The sequence below is a fragment of the Nannobrachium achirus genome (assembly GCF_963921795.1).
Source record: "Nannobrachium achirus genome assembly, chromosome: 23".
Taxonomy (NCBI): domain Eukaryota; kingdom Metazoa; phylum Chordata; class Actinopteri; order Myctophiformes; family Myctophidae; genus Nannobrachium; species Nannobrachium achirus.
The window spans coordinates 37520867-37534853 of NC_137830.1; the positions used below are offsets into that span (position 1 = coordinate 37520867).

Sequence of the window (13987 nt, forward strand, 5' to 3'; positions counted from 1 at the left end):
GTCAACCATTTTGTATTCACGTTTAGAAATGTGATGTTTTAGTGGGCCTTTGTAGGGATAACAGCAGGTGAACACTACATTGTCTGAGTACTCATTTAACATCATTATACTCCTCTGCTGCAGCCTGTTTTTGGACTACAGCACTCCCATCTCACACAAGCAGGGGCGTCACAAGGGGTAGGAAAGTGGGACTGAGTTACCAGGGTCCAAGGTGGAGGGGCCCTAGTAACTTTAGCTACTGAAAAATAGCAGATATACAAGCTCACAGCGCGGCACCGAGTGCCGCGCTGCAAGCTTGTAGATCTGCTATTTTTGAAAAGTCGTGAAAATGTGCGCAAATCTTTGAATATATGTATTTTTTAAGTGAACATTTGTAACTCAAATTTTGCTTCTGGGGGGTCCCTGGAATTAAATATTTTGAGATGGGGGGTCCTTCACAATGAAAAAAGTTTGAGCATCACTGACATGGAAACATAGGTTTCTTGGCACACATTTTCACGATTTTTCAAAAATAGCAGATCTACAAGCTCGCAGCGCGCGCTGTGAGCTTGTATATCTGCTATTTTTCAATAGTTAACATTCATGGGGGGCCCCCAGTGAATCCTTGTACCCAGGGCCCAGAATTTGGCGTGACGCCCCTGCACACAAGCCAATTGCTGGTCTTCTGACATGTCACATTACAAGACGAAAAGACACAAGTTCATCGGTTGTCTTTAGATAACTTAGATAAGTTAACTTCTAAGTTATCTAAGTTATGGAAAGACTGCTATCAGGATAGGGCTACATTGTTGCATTTTGAACCGCTGCTTTTAAAACAAGCTTGTAAATGTACACGTTCTTACTTGATTCGGTCACTATTTGAACTGTTAATGGACAGCAGTAGATTACTCCGGGAATGCAGCTTCTTTTGTTTCCTTTGAAGAGAGGTTCCGATGAGCCATCATCGGAAGGACAACTCTACACTAAATAACATCTAGGCTCATTTTCCTACTAATATTGATCCCAAGTGACTGTCCATGGGGTCTATTAGGCAGAAATGCCGTCGCCCAGTTTCCCCAGGAGCCTTCAAAGCAGAGACTCAAAGGTGCGTGAAAATCTCTCACAAAGCGCGACAGGGAACGACATAAGTCGAAAAACAATGTTGGCTGTCAATGTGTAGCAATAGGCTTATAGGCTCCTCTCTATTCTATGAGGACTGCTGGGGTCTACTGGGGAAACTGGACGACAGGGGCATTTCTGCCTAACAGACCTCATGGACAGTCATTTGGGATCAATATAAGCAGGAAAATGATCCTAGGTGTTATTTATTGCGGAGTTGTTCTTTTAGGTTGATGTCTCTCAGTCTCTCTACAAATGCATTGGTGGGCGGGATGTCTAATGTTCAAACTATTCATATGTTTGGTTGCACACTTGAGCCAACTCGCCACACCTGCGCATTGATCCATAACACACATGTGGTGGACTGGGGGTAGTGTGTGTGTGTGTGTGTGTGTGTGTGTGTGTGTGTGTGTGTGTGTGTGTGTGTGTGTGTGTGTGTGTGTGTGTGTGTCTCACAGTGTTTGTAGCTCAGGGAGGTTCTGGAAGGCAGAGCGGCCGACTGACTGGATTGGATTGTCATAGAAGAAACTAAACAACACACACATGAAAGGTTGTAGAAATACCAAGCACGTTATATTGCAAGACATACATTACACACACGCACAGTGGTGTGTTCTAGACTTTTTTTGAGGGCATACTATAATCTGCGGCTATTCCACATTTGAGGCTTCAGGCTGGGGCTGCGATTCTCTCCGCCACACTCACCCCCCTTTGACCTCCTCCTACGGGGAAGCCCGGATCCGGGTCACGGCACCAATGTAACAGAGGTGATCCGAACCTCCCCACCCGGCTTCGAACCCAGGTCTCCCGCATGAAAGTCCAATATCTTAACAATTACTCCAAAGGAGTATCCCTATGGAACGAGGGCAGATACTAGACTTTTGGGGCTTCAGGCTGGGGCTGCGACTCTCTCCGCCACACCCGCGTGACAGGTAGAACACTACATGCACGTACTTACGCATGCGCGCGCACACACACACACACACACACACACACACACACACACACACACACACACACACACACACACACACACACACACACACACGGTTGTACCCACATGGAGAGAAGGGCGGGGTTCCCAGTGAAGGCGTGTTCAGGAATAGACCGGATGCTGTTGCTATGGAAACCGCTAGAAAAAAAAAGAAAAAAAATTGTACATTAATCACAATCATCATCATCATCATCTAGATTAGACCTAAAACATTTCAGATGACGAAAACAAGACTAAAACTAAATTAAATTTGTATTCAAAAGACTATGACTAAAACTACATCGATATTTGCTGTCAAAGTCAACGCTGACGGAGAGAAGGGCAGAGAACGTGTTCCCTTTGTACTCACAGCTCTTTGAGGTTTGTGAGGGACTGGATGGCAACGGGGAAGTCCACCAGATTGTTGAAGTTCAAATCTCTTCAAAGGACACACACACACACACACACACACACACACACACACACACACACACACACACACACACACACACACACACACACACACACACACACACACACACACACACACACACACACACACACACACACACACACACACACACACACACACACACTTTACCAAGCACGTACGCGCACACACAGAGAGTCACAGAGACATCACACTATTTTCTTCTGACCTCTGACCTACACTTTTATGCCAAAGGTTTGTTTAATGTCAGAGTTACGTTCTGTGAGTCTGTCTCTCTCCCTCCAACATTGTCAAGGCCTTGTAACAAGATGGCCTTGTTGCATTTGACCAAAGCAACAGTGATGTGGGAATTGTTTGGACTTATGGGGGTCGGATTGAACCCTGTCACCATGGCAGCGCCTTATCGTCTGCCTATATTCTGGAATCAAAGGCGCCTCTCGACTAATAACATCATCACCTCAAACAACATCGTGAACATGAACTTTTCCAATGGGATGTGGATTCACGTCTGAAGATATCAACATGAAAACATCCATGACCTCACCTTGGTCGTCTATATTGTTATCTGTTATTGTGATAACAATTGTCATATTTGTGTAAGCATCCTTGATAAGAACATGTTAAAACTAAAAGCTGTCTTCACTCTGTAATTAATAGGGAACCCAGCTGTGTCTGTAATAATCAATCTCTGATTGGTCTAGTCAAAACTGCTGTCTCTGAGCTGGATATTTCTGAAGCTAGACATTTCTTTGTGCTGTTGGGGCTTGCAGCCACACAAAGCTGGATATTTCGGCCGTGAAACTGGATATTTTTTAAACCGGATAAATAAGTGAAGACATTGAAAAATCTCGGATTCACTGGATCCATGTATGTAGGCATGGAACACAGATATCTCTGAAGACTTTACTGTGTGTGTGCTTGTCCCACTGGTCTGGGGATATCTTTGTTGTGTGGACCTAGATATTTTTCTATGTGGATATCTGAAAAACCGGGTAATACGAAATATCCAGCTCCGTCTGGCCTAGGCCTGAGTCTTATTTCTTATTATGGTTTTCTGATCTCTATTTTTACCTATTAGAGACTGACAGAGGAAAGGAGGTAGAGACTTGGTTCCCTCCTGCTGACCACTCTCTTGAAAAAAAGTGAAAACAGTCCTTCCTTTCCCCTTGTTTTCCATTATTCCATCGTGCACGCACACACGCTCGCACACACTCACTCACAGTGTCTCCAGACTGTGTAGACCATGGAAGCAACTGGTTCCCATAGAGGCAATCTTATTGTTGTTGAGATGCCTAGACAGAGAGAGAAAGAGACAGATGGATACCTTTATTGATCCTGTGCGGAGGGAATTCAGGCGCAGCACAGCAGTTAAAGTTACAGATACAGGGCATAGAAAAGCAGTACGTACATAATAGTAACATCACAATAAAGACACGCACAAACTAAATATTGATAAAAGTATACGGCTCGTCTGAGGACGACGTAGAGAGATCTGCTATTTTTGAAAAGCTGTGAAAATGTGTACAAATCTTTGAATATATGTATTTTTTAAGTGAACTTTGAATATTTTGCTTCTGGGCGGCCCCTGGAACGAAATATTTATAAATACATATCATTTTGGGGGTCCTTCACATGAAAAGGTTTGAGTACCACTGACATAGAAACATAGGTTTTTCAAAAAATACATTTTCACGATTTTTCAAAAATAGCAGATCTACATGCTCGCAGCACGACACTCGGTGCATATAGTAGCGGATAGCCCCGCCCCCAGCAATTCATTCCAATCAGTGGCGTTTTGAAGCATGCAGAAGTAGCTGAATTCTGGTGCATTGTGGGGGAAATAATTATATATTATATATAATTATGTGCCAAAATGTGTTACGCCGAGACGTAATTACGTCACGAACGTCACTCTATTGTGTAGACCCCAGCTTCGTCGCACTCTTTTGCTCGTGCATGTATTTTTCACCCCGCCTGCAGTTCCAGCTTTGGCCACCATCGCTTGTGCTTCAAGTCTAACCCTGGGTTCTGGGGGCATGACTCGGTGCCGCACTGTGAGCTTGTATATCTGCTATTTTTCAATAGTTACAGCTCAAAATGTGAGTGAATCCTTGCACCCAGCCCCAGGGCCCAGAGTTTGTTGTGACACCCCTGGACATCATCACAAACAACAGTTAACGTAACATGTGACAACAGAGTGGATGTTTACAATGGGGTTTTTAAGTCTGACATCATTTTGTAGGCAGAGGAGAACTTTTGGGGCCAAAAGGCCCCAGTGCCCATGAATCTTTGTACTATTTTTACTATTTACTAATTTGTCTTATCTTTCTTGTTGACAGGAAAGTGGTAGAATTATACTTTAGTCGTTATTTTTGTCTCGGATCTGTTGAAATAGCGAGGGACACATATTGACAATAAATCTGCATGGAAGTCTGACTACAAAATGATGTCATGGCTTAAAAGCCCCATAGTGTCGCTGCTGCTGGGATGCATATAGCTCCAGAGACATGGTAACGTAGCCTACATCAAGTATTCTACTTTTACTTCACCACACGCTCGCCAGTCACAAGTCGCCTCAATATACTGTAGTTTAGTTACAAAATTTGTGTCTGCCTGGAAGTTTTTTGTGTGTGAGAGAGAGAGAGAGAGAGAGAGAGAGAGAGAGAGAGAGAGAGAGAGAGAGAGAGAGAGAGAGAGAGAGAGAGAGCAGTTGCTATGGTAGCTTTAGCCATAGTTGCCACTAGCGCTGTCTGCTCGCATTAGCTGCATAATGACATACAACTCTGTGTGTGTGTGTGTGTGTGTGTGTGTGTGTGTGTGTGTGTGTGTGTGTGTGTGTGTGTGTGTGTGTGTGTGTGTGTGTGTGTGTGAATAAGGGCCCCCAGCATTTCTCAAAGGCTTTTGGGTAATTTCATGCAAATTAGCTTTAAGCTGATTGAAGCAGCAGCGACAATTGACAGTGTATGAATACCCCCCCCCCCCCCCCCCACACACACACACACACACACACACACACACACACACACACACACACACACACACACACACACACACACACACACACACACACACACACACACACACACACACACACACACACACACACACACACACACACACACACACACTTCAAGCAGTACTTCAAGCGTTTACATTTGACATATTAACTAAACGTATATATTAGGTTAAGCAAATCACGAAACTGATGCTTCAGACTATGTAAACCTCTGCTCAAATGATCTAGTTAATTATCTTAGGCCTGGGAAAGCCTATAGTTTACAGTTTACAGTTTAGGCATTTAGCAGACGCTTTTAATCCAAAGCGACTTACAATAAGCAGATAACATCACAATAATAAACATATAGTATACACTGTTATACCTTTGCATCCGTGTAATTTCTTTTGTGTTTTACTGTTTTCTGAAAACGTTTAAAAAATCGGCCTCAGGTCTAAATGGGTTAAACACATGTAGTGTGGTCGTACATGGAAGCTCCCAGCACTACAGTAGACGAATGCGGTTGTACTGGGCATCTCCCAGTAAGGCTGCCAAATTAATATTCGAACATCGAATATTCCTCAAATATGGAAATAATATGTACATTTGAATATGAAAATGTATATTCAAATTATTATTATTATTACCCTTATTATATATTTCTTTTAGGAGGGGGGGCTAGTGAAAGTTATGGGTATGGTGAGTGTGATATAAAATGTAAGCTTACACTAATCACAGTAATCCTTAATTAAGGGCTTTTGGAGAGAAATGAAACAGACTCCAGTCACTTTTAGAGCACTGCAGAGGGAAGTGTGTGTGTGTGTGTGTGTGTGTGTGTGTGTGTGTGTGTGTGTGTGTGTGTGTGTGTGTGTGTGTGTGTGTGTGTGTGTGTGTGCGTGCGTGCGTGCGTGCGTGCGTGCGCGCGTGCGTGCGTGCGTGCGTGCGTGCGTGCGTGTGTGTTTTTACAACTTGATAAATACTTTTGGGTATTGTCCCAGTAAAAAAAATATATAATACTAAAAAGAAAAAAACATATATACGGTATATATGGAATATATTCGATATTCGAGCCTCGAATTTCATTTCTGAGGAATATTGGCAGCTCTATCTCTCAGTATTACAAGAGAAGACTGTGGTTGTACTGGGCATCTCTCAGTATTACAAGAGAAGACTGTGGTTGTACTGGGCAGCTCCCAGTATTACAAGAGAAGACTGTGGTTGTACTGGGCACAGTGGGCAGCTCCCAGTAAGCCATTGTAGATGGAGACACGATAAGAGGAGGAAGGAGGTAAACAGAATGGCTGAAGGGGTAGAACTATGTCTCTCTATGCCCCCCCCCCCCTCTCTCTCTTTTATTCATTTGTTTCCTCACAACCTCCTCTCATCTGCTGGCCCGTGTATCCGTGACTAAATAATATGCATGCACACACAAGCACACACGTACATGCGCACACACACACACACAAAAGATAGTGTTCCGTTACCTGGAGTTTATAGAGAGTAGAGACTGTAAAAATGTGTACACACACGGCTTCACGTCTTCACGCAGTGCGGCACTCGGTGCTGCGCTGTGAGCTTGTATATCTGCTATTATTCAATAGCTAAAGTATAAAATAATGAAGGCCCCTCCACCTTGGGCCCTAGTAACTCAGTCCCACTCCCCCCCTTGTGACGCCCCTGCGTGTACTCACAACACTACGAGGTTCGTGAGGCTGGAGAAGGCGTGGTCAGGGATGTGACTGATGCGGTTCAGAGCCAATGTCATGGCCTGTAGGGAGCCGACGTCACTCAGAGCTCCCACCGGAACCTCCCCCAGCCAGTTGTCGTCCAACCACAGGTGACGCAGGGCGGGCAGACCGGAGAAACAGCCAATGGGAACACTGGAAATGTGATTGGCATCTAGACGCCTGAGAAGGAGGGAGAGAGAGATAGAGAAAGAGAGTTAAGTTTAGTATGAGAAACGGCACATCATGTCTACGTTTGTCCGTGTACGCTTTTTACGGTCTATGGTTTTGCTGCTCTGACATCACTGTGATGTCAGGGGAACCACACTAACAGAATCCCTTTTATGCCCATATATGGAGATCCCTGATGTCATCAATATTAAGCCCATATCTAACAGGACTTCATATGCGAATGCACATACAGTATATGGAGGCCACATCGGCCACATACCACACTAACAGAATCCATACATGGCCAAGACAGATGGCAACGACAGCCCATATCTGGGTGGCTGGTTCTACAGACAGGGATCTCCATGTACTGTATGGGCATAGTAAAAGGGATCGTATGTATGATGTCAGATGTCATAGACGTCATAGGACTCACATAACAAATAACATGTTTAAACATACATTTTAAGGGTGAGCGATCACAGAAAACATCCTAAGCATCCTAATCCTAAGCATTCTTCCTCCACAGCATCTGAAAATTTGATGGGGTAAATTATTAGACGTGAACGTTGCGGTTATTTTGGCTGCGGCCTGCACGCGTATATTGGCTTTTATCAGTGTGACGTCTCAGTGTGACGTCTGATACTCCAGCTGGTAACAGAATAGAAATACTTTTAGAAAAAGATGTTCTGTGACATCCTGAACTTCCAAAAATTCCCAATCTACAAGCTCACAAAGCAGACCAAGTACAGAGTCTAAAGTCAATTATACTACTTTACTGTAAGTATTGAGGGTTTAAGTGGGTAAATGTCTAAAAATACACATTAACCTCAATCCAACATATGAATAGAAAAGATAATTAATTAATTTACACAACACGCTGTCAAACAAGTCTAGAAGCTATCGATGAAATCTATGAAAAAGTCTGCAACACAATTTTATACAATATAATTGTATATGGCTCCATCTCTCAGCTAAGAGGCCCTTGGTCTGGAAAACATTGACTGACACAAAGTATACATGTACTGTATATGCATTTGCACGCCTGTGTGCAACACACGCACGCACGCACACACACAAACCCTCTTAAAAGTGAACAGACAGCTACAGGTATCTCTCTCTCTCTCTCTCTCTCTCTCTCTCTGTCTCTGTTGGAACAAAACAACCTCTGTTCTCATAGAGGGAGAGAAAGAGTGGGGTGAGCGAGAGAGGGAGAGAGAGAGGAGACAACACATAATAGTTGATCAGATAAATGTGTGTTTCAGACACAGAGAGACTCCAGTCTGTCCATCCTTATCTTCTCTCCTCACTTCTCCTCTTCTCTTCTCCCATCCTCAACTCTCTAGCTCAGTGGTTCTCAACCTGTGGGTTGGGACACCCAGGGGGGTCCCCTAATTATTTTGGGGGGGGGTCCCCAGATGATTAACTTAATGTGCAACATTGTTTTTCTCACTCAACATTAAACAAACCAACATAAAGTTTAAGAGTATAAACTATCTATATACAGTATATAGGTATCTGCACATTTCTAAAATGACAAATTAAACATTGGCCAAATTGTCAAATATTAGTTGCGAGGCGTTGTGAGCATGTAGATCTGCTATTTTCACAATAGAACCTTGTTATACAAAATGTAATGCCTCAACTCTTAGTACTCGTCAGGGTGGTGGGGTCCCCAGTTAAAATATGAATATTTTGGGGGTCGTGACCTGAAAAGGTTGAGAACCACTGCTCTAGCTCCCCTCTATTCATTCCTCTCTCTCTCCCCCTCTCTCTCTCCCCCCCTCTCTCTCCCCCTCCCTCTCCACCTCTCTCGCTCCCTCTCCCCCTCTCCCTCTCTCTCTCGCTCCCCCCCCCCCCCCCCCTCTCTCTTGTACAAGAACAGTAATATCAGGTCTACAAGCTCACAACGCGTCACATCGCCAGAGTAGGTTAATGTAGGTTTTGTAATAATTAATGATCCAAATCTACAAAGTTTTCAAATAATTGCAACGGATTAAGTAGGTCCTACAATATTTGCCCCTGAGATGTAAGGGAGTAGAGGTCAAAGCATTGAAAATTGGAAATACTCCAGTAAAATAAATAAGTACCTCAAAAATGTACTTAAGTAGGCCTACATGTAACACTGTACAAGACCCACCATCATCTCTCTCTCTCTCTCTCATTTCATGCAGAACTGTGTGCATGCGTATGTGCATGCATGCGTGCGTGCGTGTGTGCGTGCGTGCGTGCGTGCGTGCGTGCTCACAGTGACAGCAGGTTAGGAAGATACTGGAAGACTCCGTCAGGAACTGAGGTCAGCTCATTGTTCTGCAGCATCCTACAAAAACACATAAAAATAAGCATGTCACTCAGTAGTACACAGGGGAATACCAATCCGTTCGCCCGTTTGGCTGTTCGCCCAGGGGCGTCTATCCGGCGTAATGTTAAAACGTTAACATTAAAACCTACGTTTTCAAATAAATGTAGTGGTGTAAAAGTACAATATTTGGATCCGAGATTTAGTGGAGTCGAAGTGAAAGTATTGCAAATTGGAAATACTCAAGTAAAGTAAAAGAAAAATACCTCAAATTTGTACTTTTGTACAGTTAAGTACAGTACAGCCCCAACGAGCGGTCAGCGCGGTGAGCGTGAGACCGGCGGAAAAGATTTGGGCGAACGGCCAAACGGGAGAAAGGATCTGTTACCACACAGGGTATACAGTAAGCAGCAGCATCTCTGCCATAAACTGTACATGTGGCGGCTGCCAATTATAGCAGAGACAGCACAGTAACAGTATTTACTAGACAGCCTTTTTTCATAATCGTCATAATCGTTTCCATGTTGAAAAATGTTCATTTGTTTAAGTAAAAAATAGTGGAAATAGCAGATCTACAAGCTCACAACACGTTGCATCGTGACACGTTGTGAGCTTGTAGATCGGCTATTTCCACTATCAACGTTCTTTTTTAAGTATAAAGTTGTCAAATATGTCAGTCATTTCTTTGTATATTTAGGTTATGTGTCATATCTGCCATGTGCCACTTCAAAGCCTAAAAGTCAGATAGAAATGTAATTGTCAACGACAAAAACACAATTAAATTGTTAATCGCAATTATTTGAGGGACAATTAATCGTCATGTAAAATATCATAATCGTGACAGCCCTAATGACTCAACAGAGCGACAGATATGTGTGACTGTGCGTGCGTGCGTGTACTTACAGGACTCTGAGGTTGTAGAGGCCAGAGAATGCTCCTCTGGCGATGAAAGACAAGTCGTTTCCTGCCAAGCGCCTGAGAGACATATTACACAAATGACTATCAATGTTATTTCATATTTTATGCATTCTATATCGTTCACCTGGTGTAAGGTCATCATGTAAATATAATCACCTTCACGGTAAGAATAGAAAAAACAGCACTAAGCTACATTTACTGTAAATAGGACTGGGTGCAATGACTTGAAATCATTTTCATGATTATTTCAAACTGTTGCCTCAATTACGGTATGTTTTTTTATATACAATATATTTGTAATAGTGAAAATAGCCTATCTACAAGGCAAGCTCAGATCAACAAGTTGAGAGCTTGTAGATGCAGGGTGGTTAAAATGGTTAGTTAGACTGATCAAATGAGTCAATTATAACAAATCTATTAGAATTAGTTTGTGTCCATTTGTTGATATGATAAGACCAATGATAGATATTTTTGATATTCACTAGTTAACATCATATTGTTTCTATTGACAAATATATTGCCTTGTTAAGATGGACTGTGTGACACTGTGACGCATGCTTATACTGTATATGTATCACTAACTGGCTAGTGGAAATATACAGTTATAAGACCTACGTGTCTCTGTCTTGTTGTTATGATCTGAGAACCAATCAAAGATCCACGGTTAAGTATGCAATAAGGTCTTGCTGCGCGGTCATTATGGCTTGGAATTATCAGCCTGAAGTGTCCATATAAGCCATAATGACCAAGCAGCAAGACCTTATAGCACTTATTACCCGGCTAATAAATAGAATTAATAATTTGATTCAAAACTAAAATCAAAACAAAGTATTTCCTTGTTTACAGACGGCTGAAAGTATTCCACACGGTCGCCTTGGAAAACAAGGAAGTGCTGATCAAATAGAATCCATTTTCTGATACTGCGTCGTCTATTTCTCGCCTCAAATGTTTTAAAAACATTCCTGAGAGCAACGTTTAGTTGTAAATGACGCTGTGTATTTGTTTACATGGCTGACATGTTGGATACAGCACTACATTCACGCAGTGCAGCCTGAATACAGCAGGTGCTCTGAGCTGTTGATGAGGCAGCGGTGAATTATAGAGCGGAGCGGTCATTATACGCCTATAATTCACCGCTGATTTCAGCGCTCGACCAATCATAATCAAGCATTCAACCAAGCCGGGTAATAAACTGTATTATTTTATATACGAATGTCTGACCACCATCTTGTCAAAGAGAGAAAGCTGCAACCATGGAATTGCATGCTGACTGTTCTTGTCCTCCTGTCTGATCTCTCCAAATACAACAATGTATGATATAGTCCTTTGGCTGTCTCTGAGTCTTATTTGGTTATGGATTTATTTATTTTAGTTAACAACCAATATACCGATATATTTTGGATTTATTGCCTAGCCCTTAGTAGCACTAGGTCTTGGTAGGATATAAAACCAGCAGTACTAGAGAGGTCTTGGTAGGATATATAAAACCAGCAGTACTAGAGGTCCTGGTAGGATATAAAAACAGCAGTACCAGAGGTCCTGGTAGGATATAAAACCAGCAGTACTAGAGGTCCTGGTAGGATATAAAACCAGCAGTACTAGAGGTCCTGGTAGGATATAAAACCAGCAGTACTAGAGGTCCTGGTAGGATATAAAAACAGCAGTACCAGAGGTCCTGGTAGGATATAAAACCAGCAGTACCAGAGGTCCTGGTAGGATATAAAACCAGCAGTACTAGAGGTCCTGGTAGGATATAAAAACAGCAGTACCAGAGGTCCTGGTAGGAAATAAAACCAGCAGTACTAGAGGTCCTGTGTATGTTTTGCGTACATCTTTGTGTGCGCGTGTCTGTCTGTCCGTCCGTCCGTCCGTGTGTGCGTGCGTGTAAGTGTGTCACAAAGAGTTCAAGCCACAGATCACCACTGTGCACCTCTGCAGTGTCCTCACCATAGTGGTGTTTCTATCACCACAGCGACAAATATCACACTCTTTCTCACACACACACACACACACACACACACACACACACACACACACACACACACACACACACACACACACACACACACACACACACACACACACACACACACACACACACACACACACACACACACACACACACACACACACACACACACACACACACACACACACACACACACACCTGTATACTCATGTCTGACCCTTGAAAGACCTGAACTTGACTCTAGGATCTATTCTTGTCCGTGTGTGTGTGTGTGTGTGTGTGTGTGTGTGTGTGTGTGTGTGTGTGTGTGTGTGTGTGTGTTTACTGAGAACAAACATGGTTAGGTTTCCTCGTATAATCTGTTCTCTGCTCTCATGTAATCGTCTTCTCGTCTTTCTAAAGACAGACCAACTGTCTGTAGAGAGACAGTCGTGTACTGTGAGAAATGTTTTACCTGGTGATACAACAGTTCCCAGCCTTTACTGGGTCAGGGCCCATTGAACATCTCATAAGCATTCACAGCACCGTGCCCACCCATCTGACCATCAGCTGAGTGAGTTATGTTCTGTCTTGGATCAATGAAACTAACAAAGTATACTTTAAAGCAGGGGTCTTCAACGTTTTCAGGCCGGGGACCCCCAAACTGATGGGGAGATGGAGCAGGGACCCCCTACCACCTCGAAGGGTGGGGGGTTAGGGGCTACGACATATTTTTCTATTTTAAACATGTACAAGTTACAGCGAGCAGGGTGGGCCGTACCACTACCATTTCTAAACATATGCTACTTATTAACTGAGAACCAATGTCAATAATATCAACAATCTGTCAATTGCATAGTAATCATGTATTCAAGCTATTCAAAATGGATAGAATCATGATTTATTTTTTAATATAAATGTGAATGTTTTTTTCTTTTTTTTTTTTTTTTTTTTAAGCAATAATTTGCGGACCCCCTGCAGTACCTCCGCGGACCCCTTAGGGGTCGCGGACCCCCTGTTGAAGACCCCTGCTTTAAAGGACCACTTCACCTCTGGGACAACCAGATCTTATTTTATTGTTGTTTGGGACACGATTTAGTTCAATCTGTGTTTTTAGATATTTTAGTATTTCAGTATACTACAAAGCATCATAATGATCATCATAATCATTATGTGTTCAGATTGAACACATAAGATCTGGTTGTCTCAGAGGTGAAGTGGTCCTTTAAGTTCCTAATCATCGGGCATCCCAAGTTATATTTGGAACCCCCATATCTTCAAAATGTGAAAAGAAAGCCTTGCCGTGCCATGAGGCCCATAGGGCAGGAGTTTATCTCCCGTTTGTGTAGCGTGAGGCAGCTTGATGTTCAAGTACACCCCCTGGACATGACGCTTGTACTGTATGTCGCA

At 43.0% G+C, this 13987-nt stretch overlaps 1 protein-coding gene across 1 annotated transcript in view; it reads right to left on the bottom strand.

Annotated features, from left to right (window-relative positions):
• The window catches only part of LOC308308900 (leucine-rich repeat-containing G-protein coupled receptor 5-like), a gene marked incomplete at both ends in the record, with an annotated part of 54459 nt that overhangs the window by 13548 nt on the left and 26924 nt on the right, over window positions 1-13987 (bottom strand). The window contains 7 exons of the mRNA XM_080754356.1: window positions 1555-1626; window positions 2159-2230; window positions 2442-2510; window positions 3743-3814; window positions 7209-7424; window positions 9661-9732; window positions 10615-10686. Coding sequence (XP_080610482.1) covers window positions 1555-1626; window positions 2159-2230; window positions 2442-2510; window positions 3743-3814; window positions 7209-7424; window positions 9661-9732; window positions 10615-10686 — 645 coding nt within the window. The remainder of the gene's footprint in view (window positions 1-1554; window positions 1627-2158; window positions 2231-2441; window positions 2511-3742; window positions 3815-7208; window positions 7425-9660; window positions 9733-10614; window positions 10687-13987) is intronic.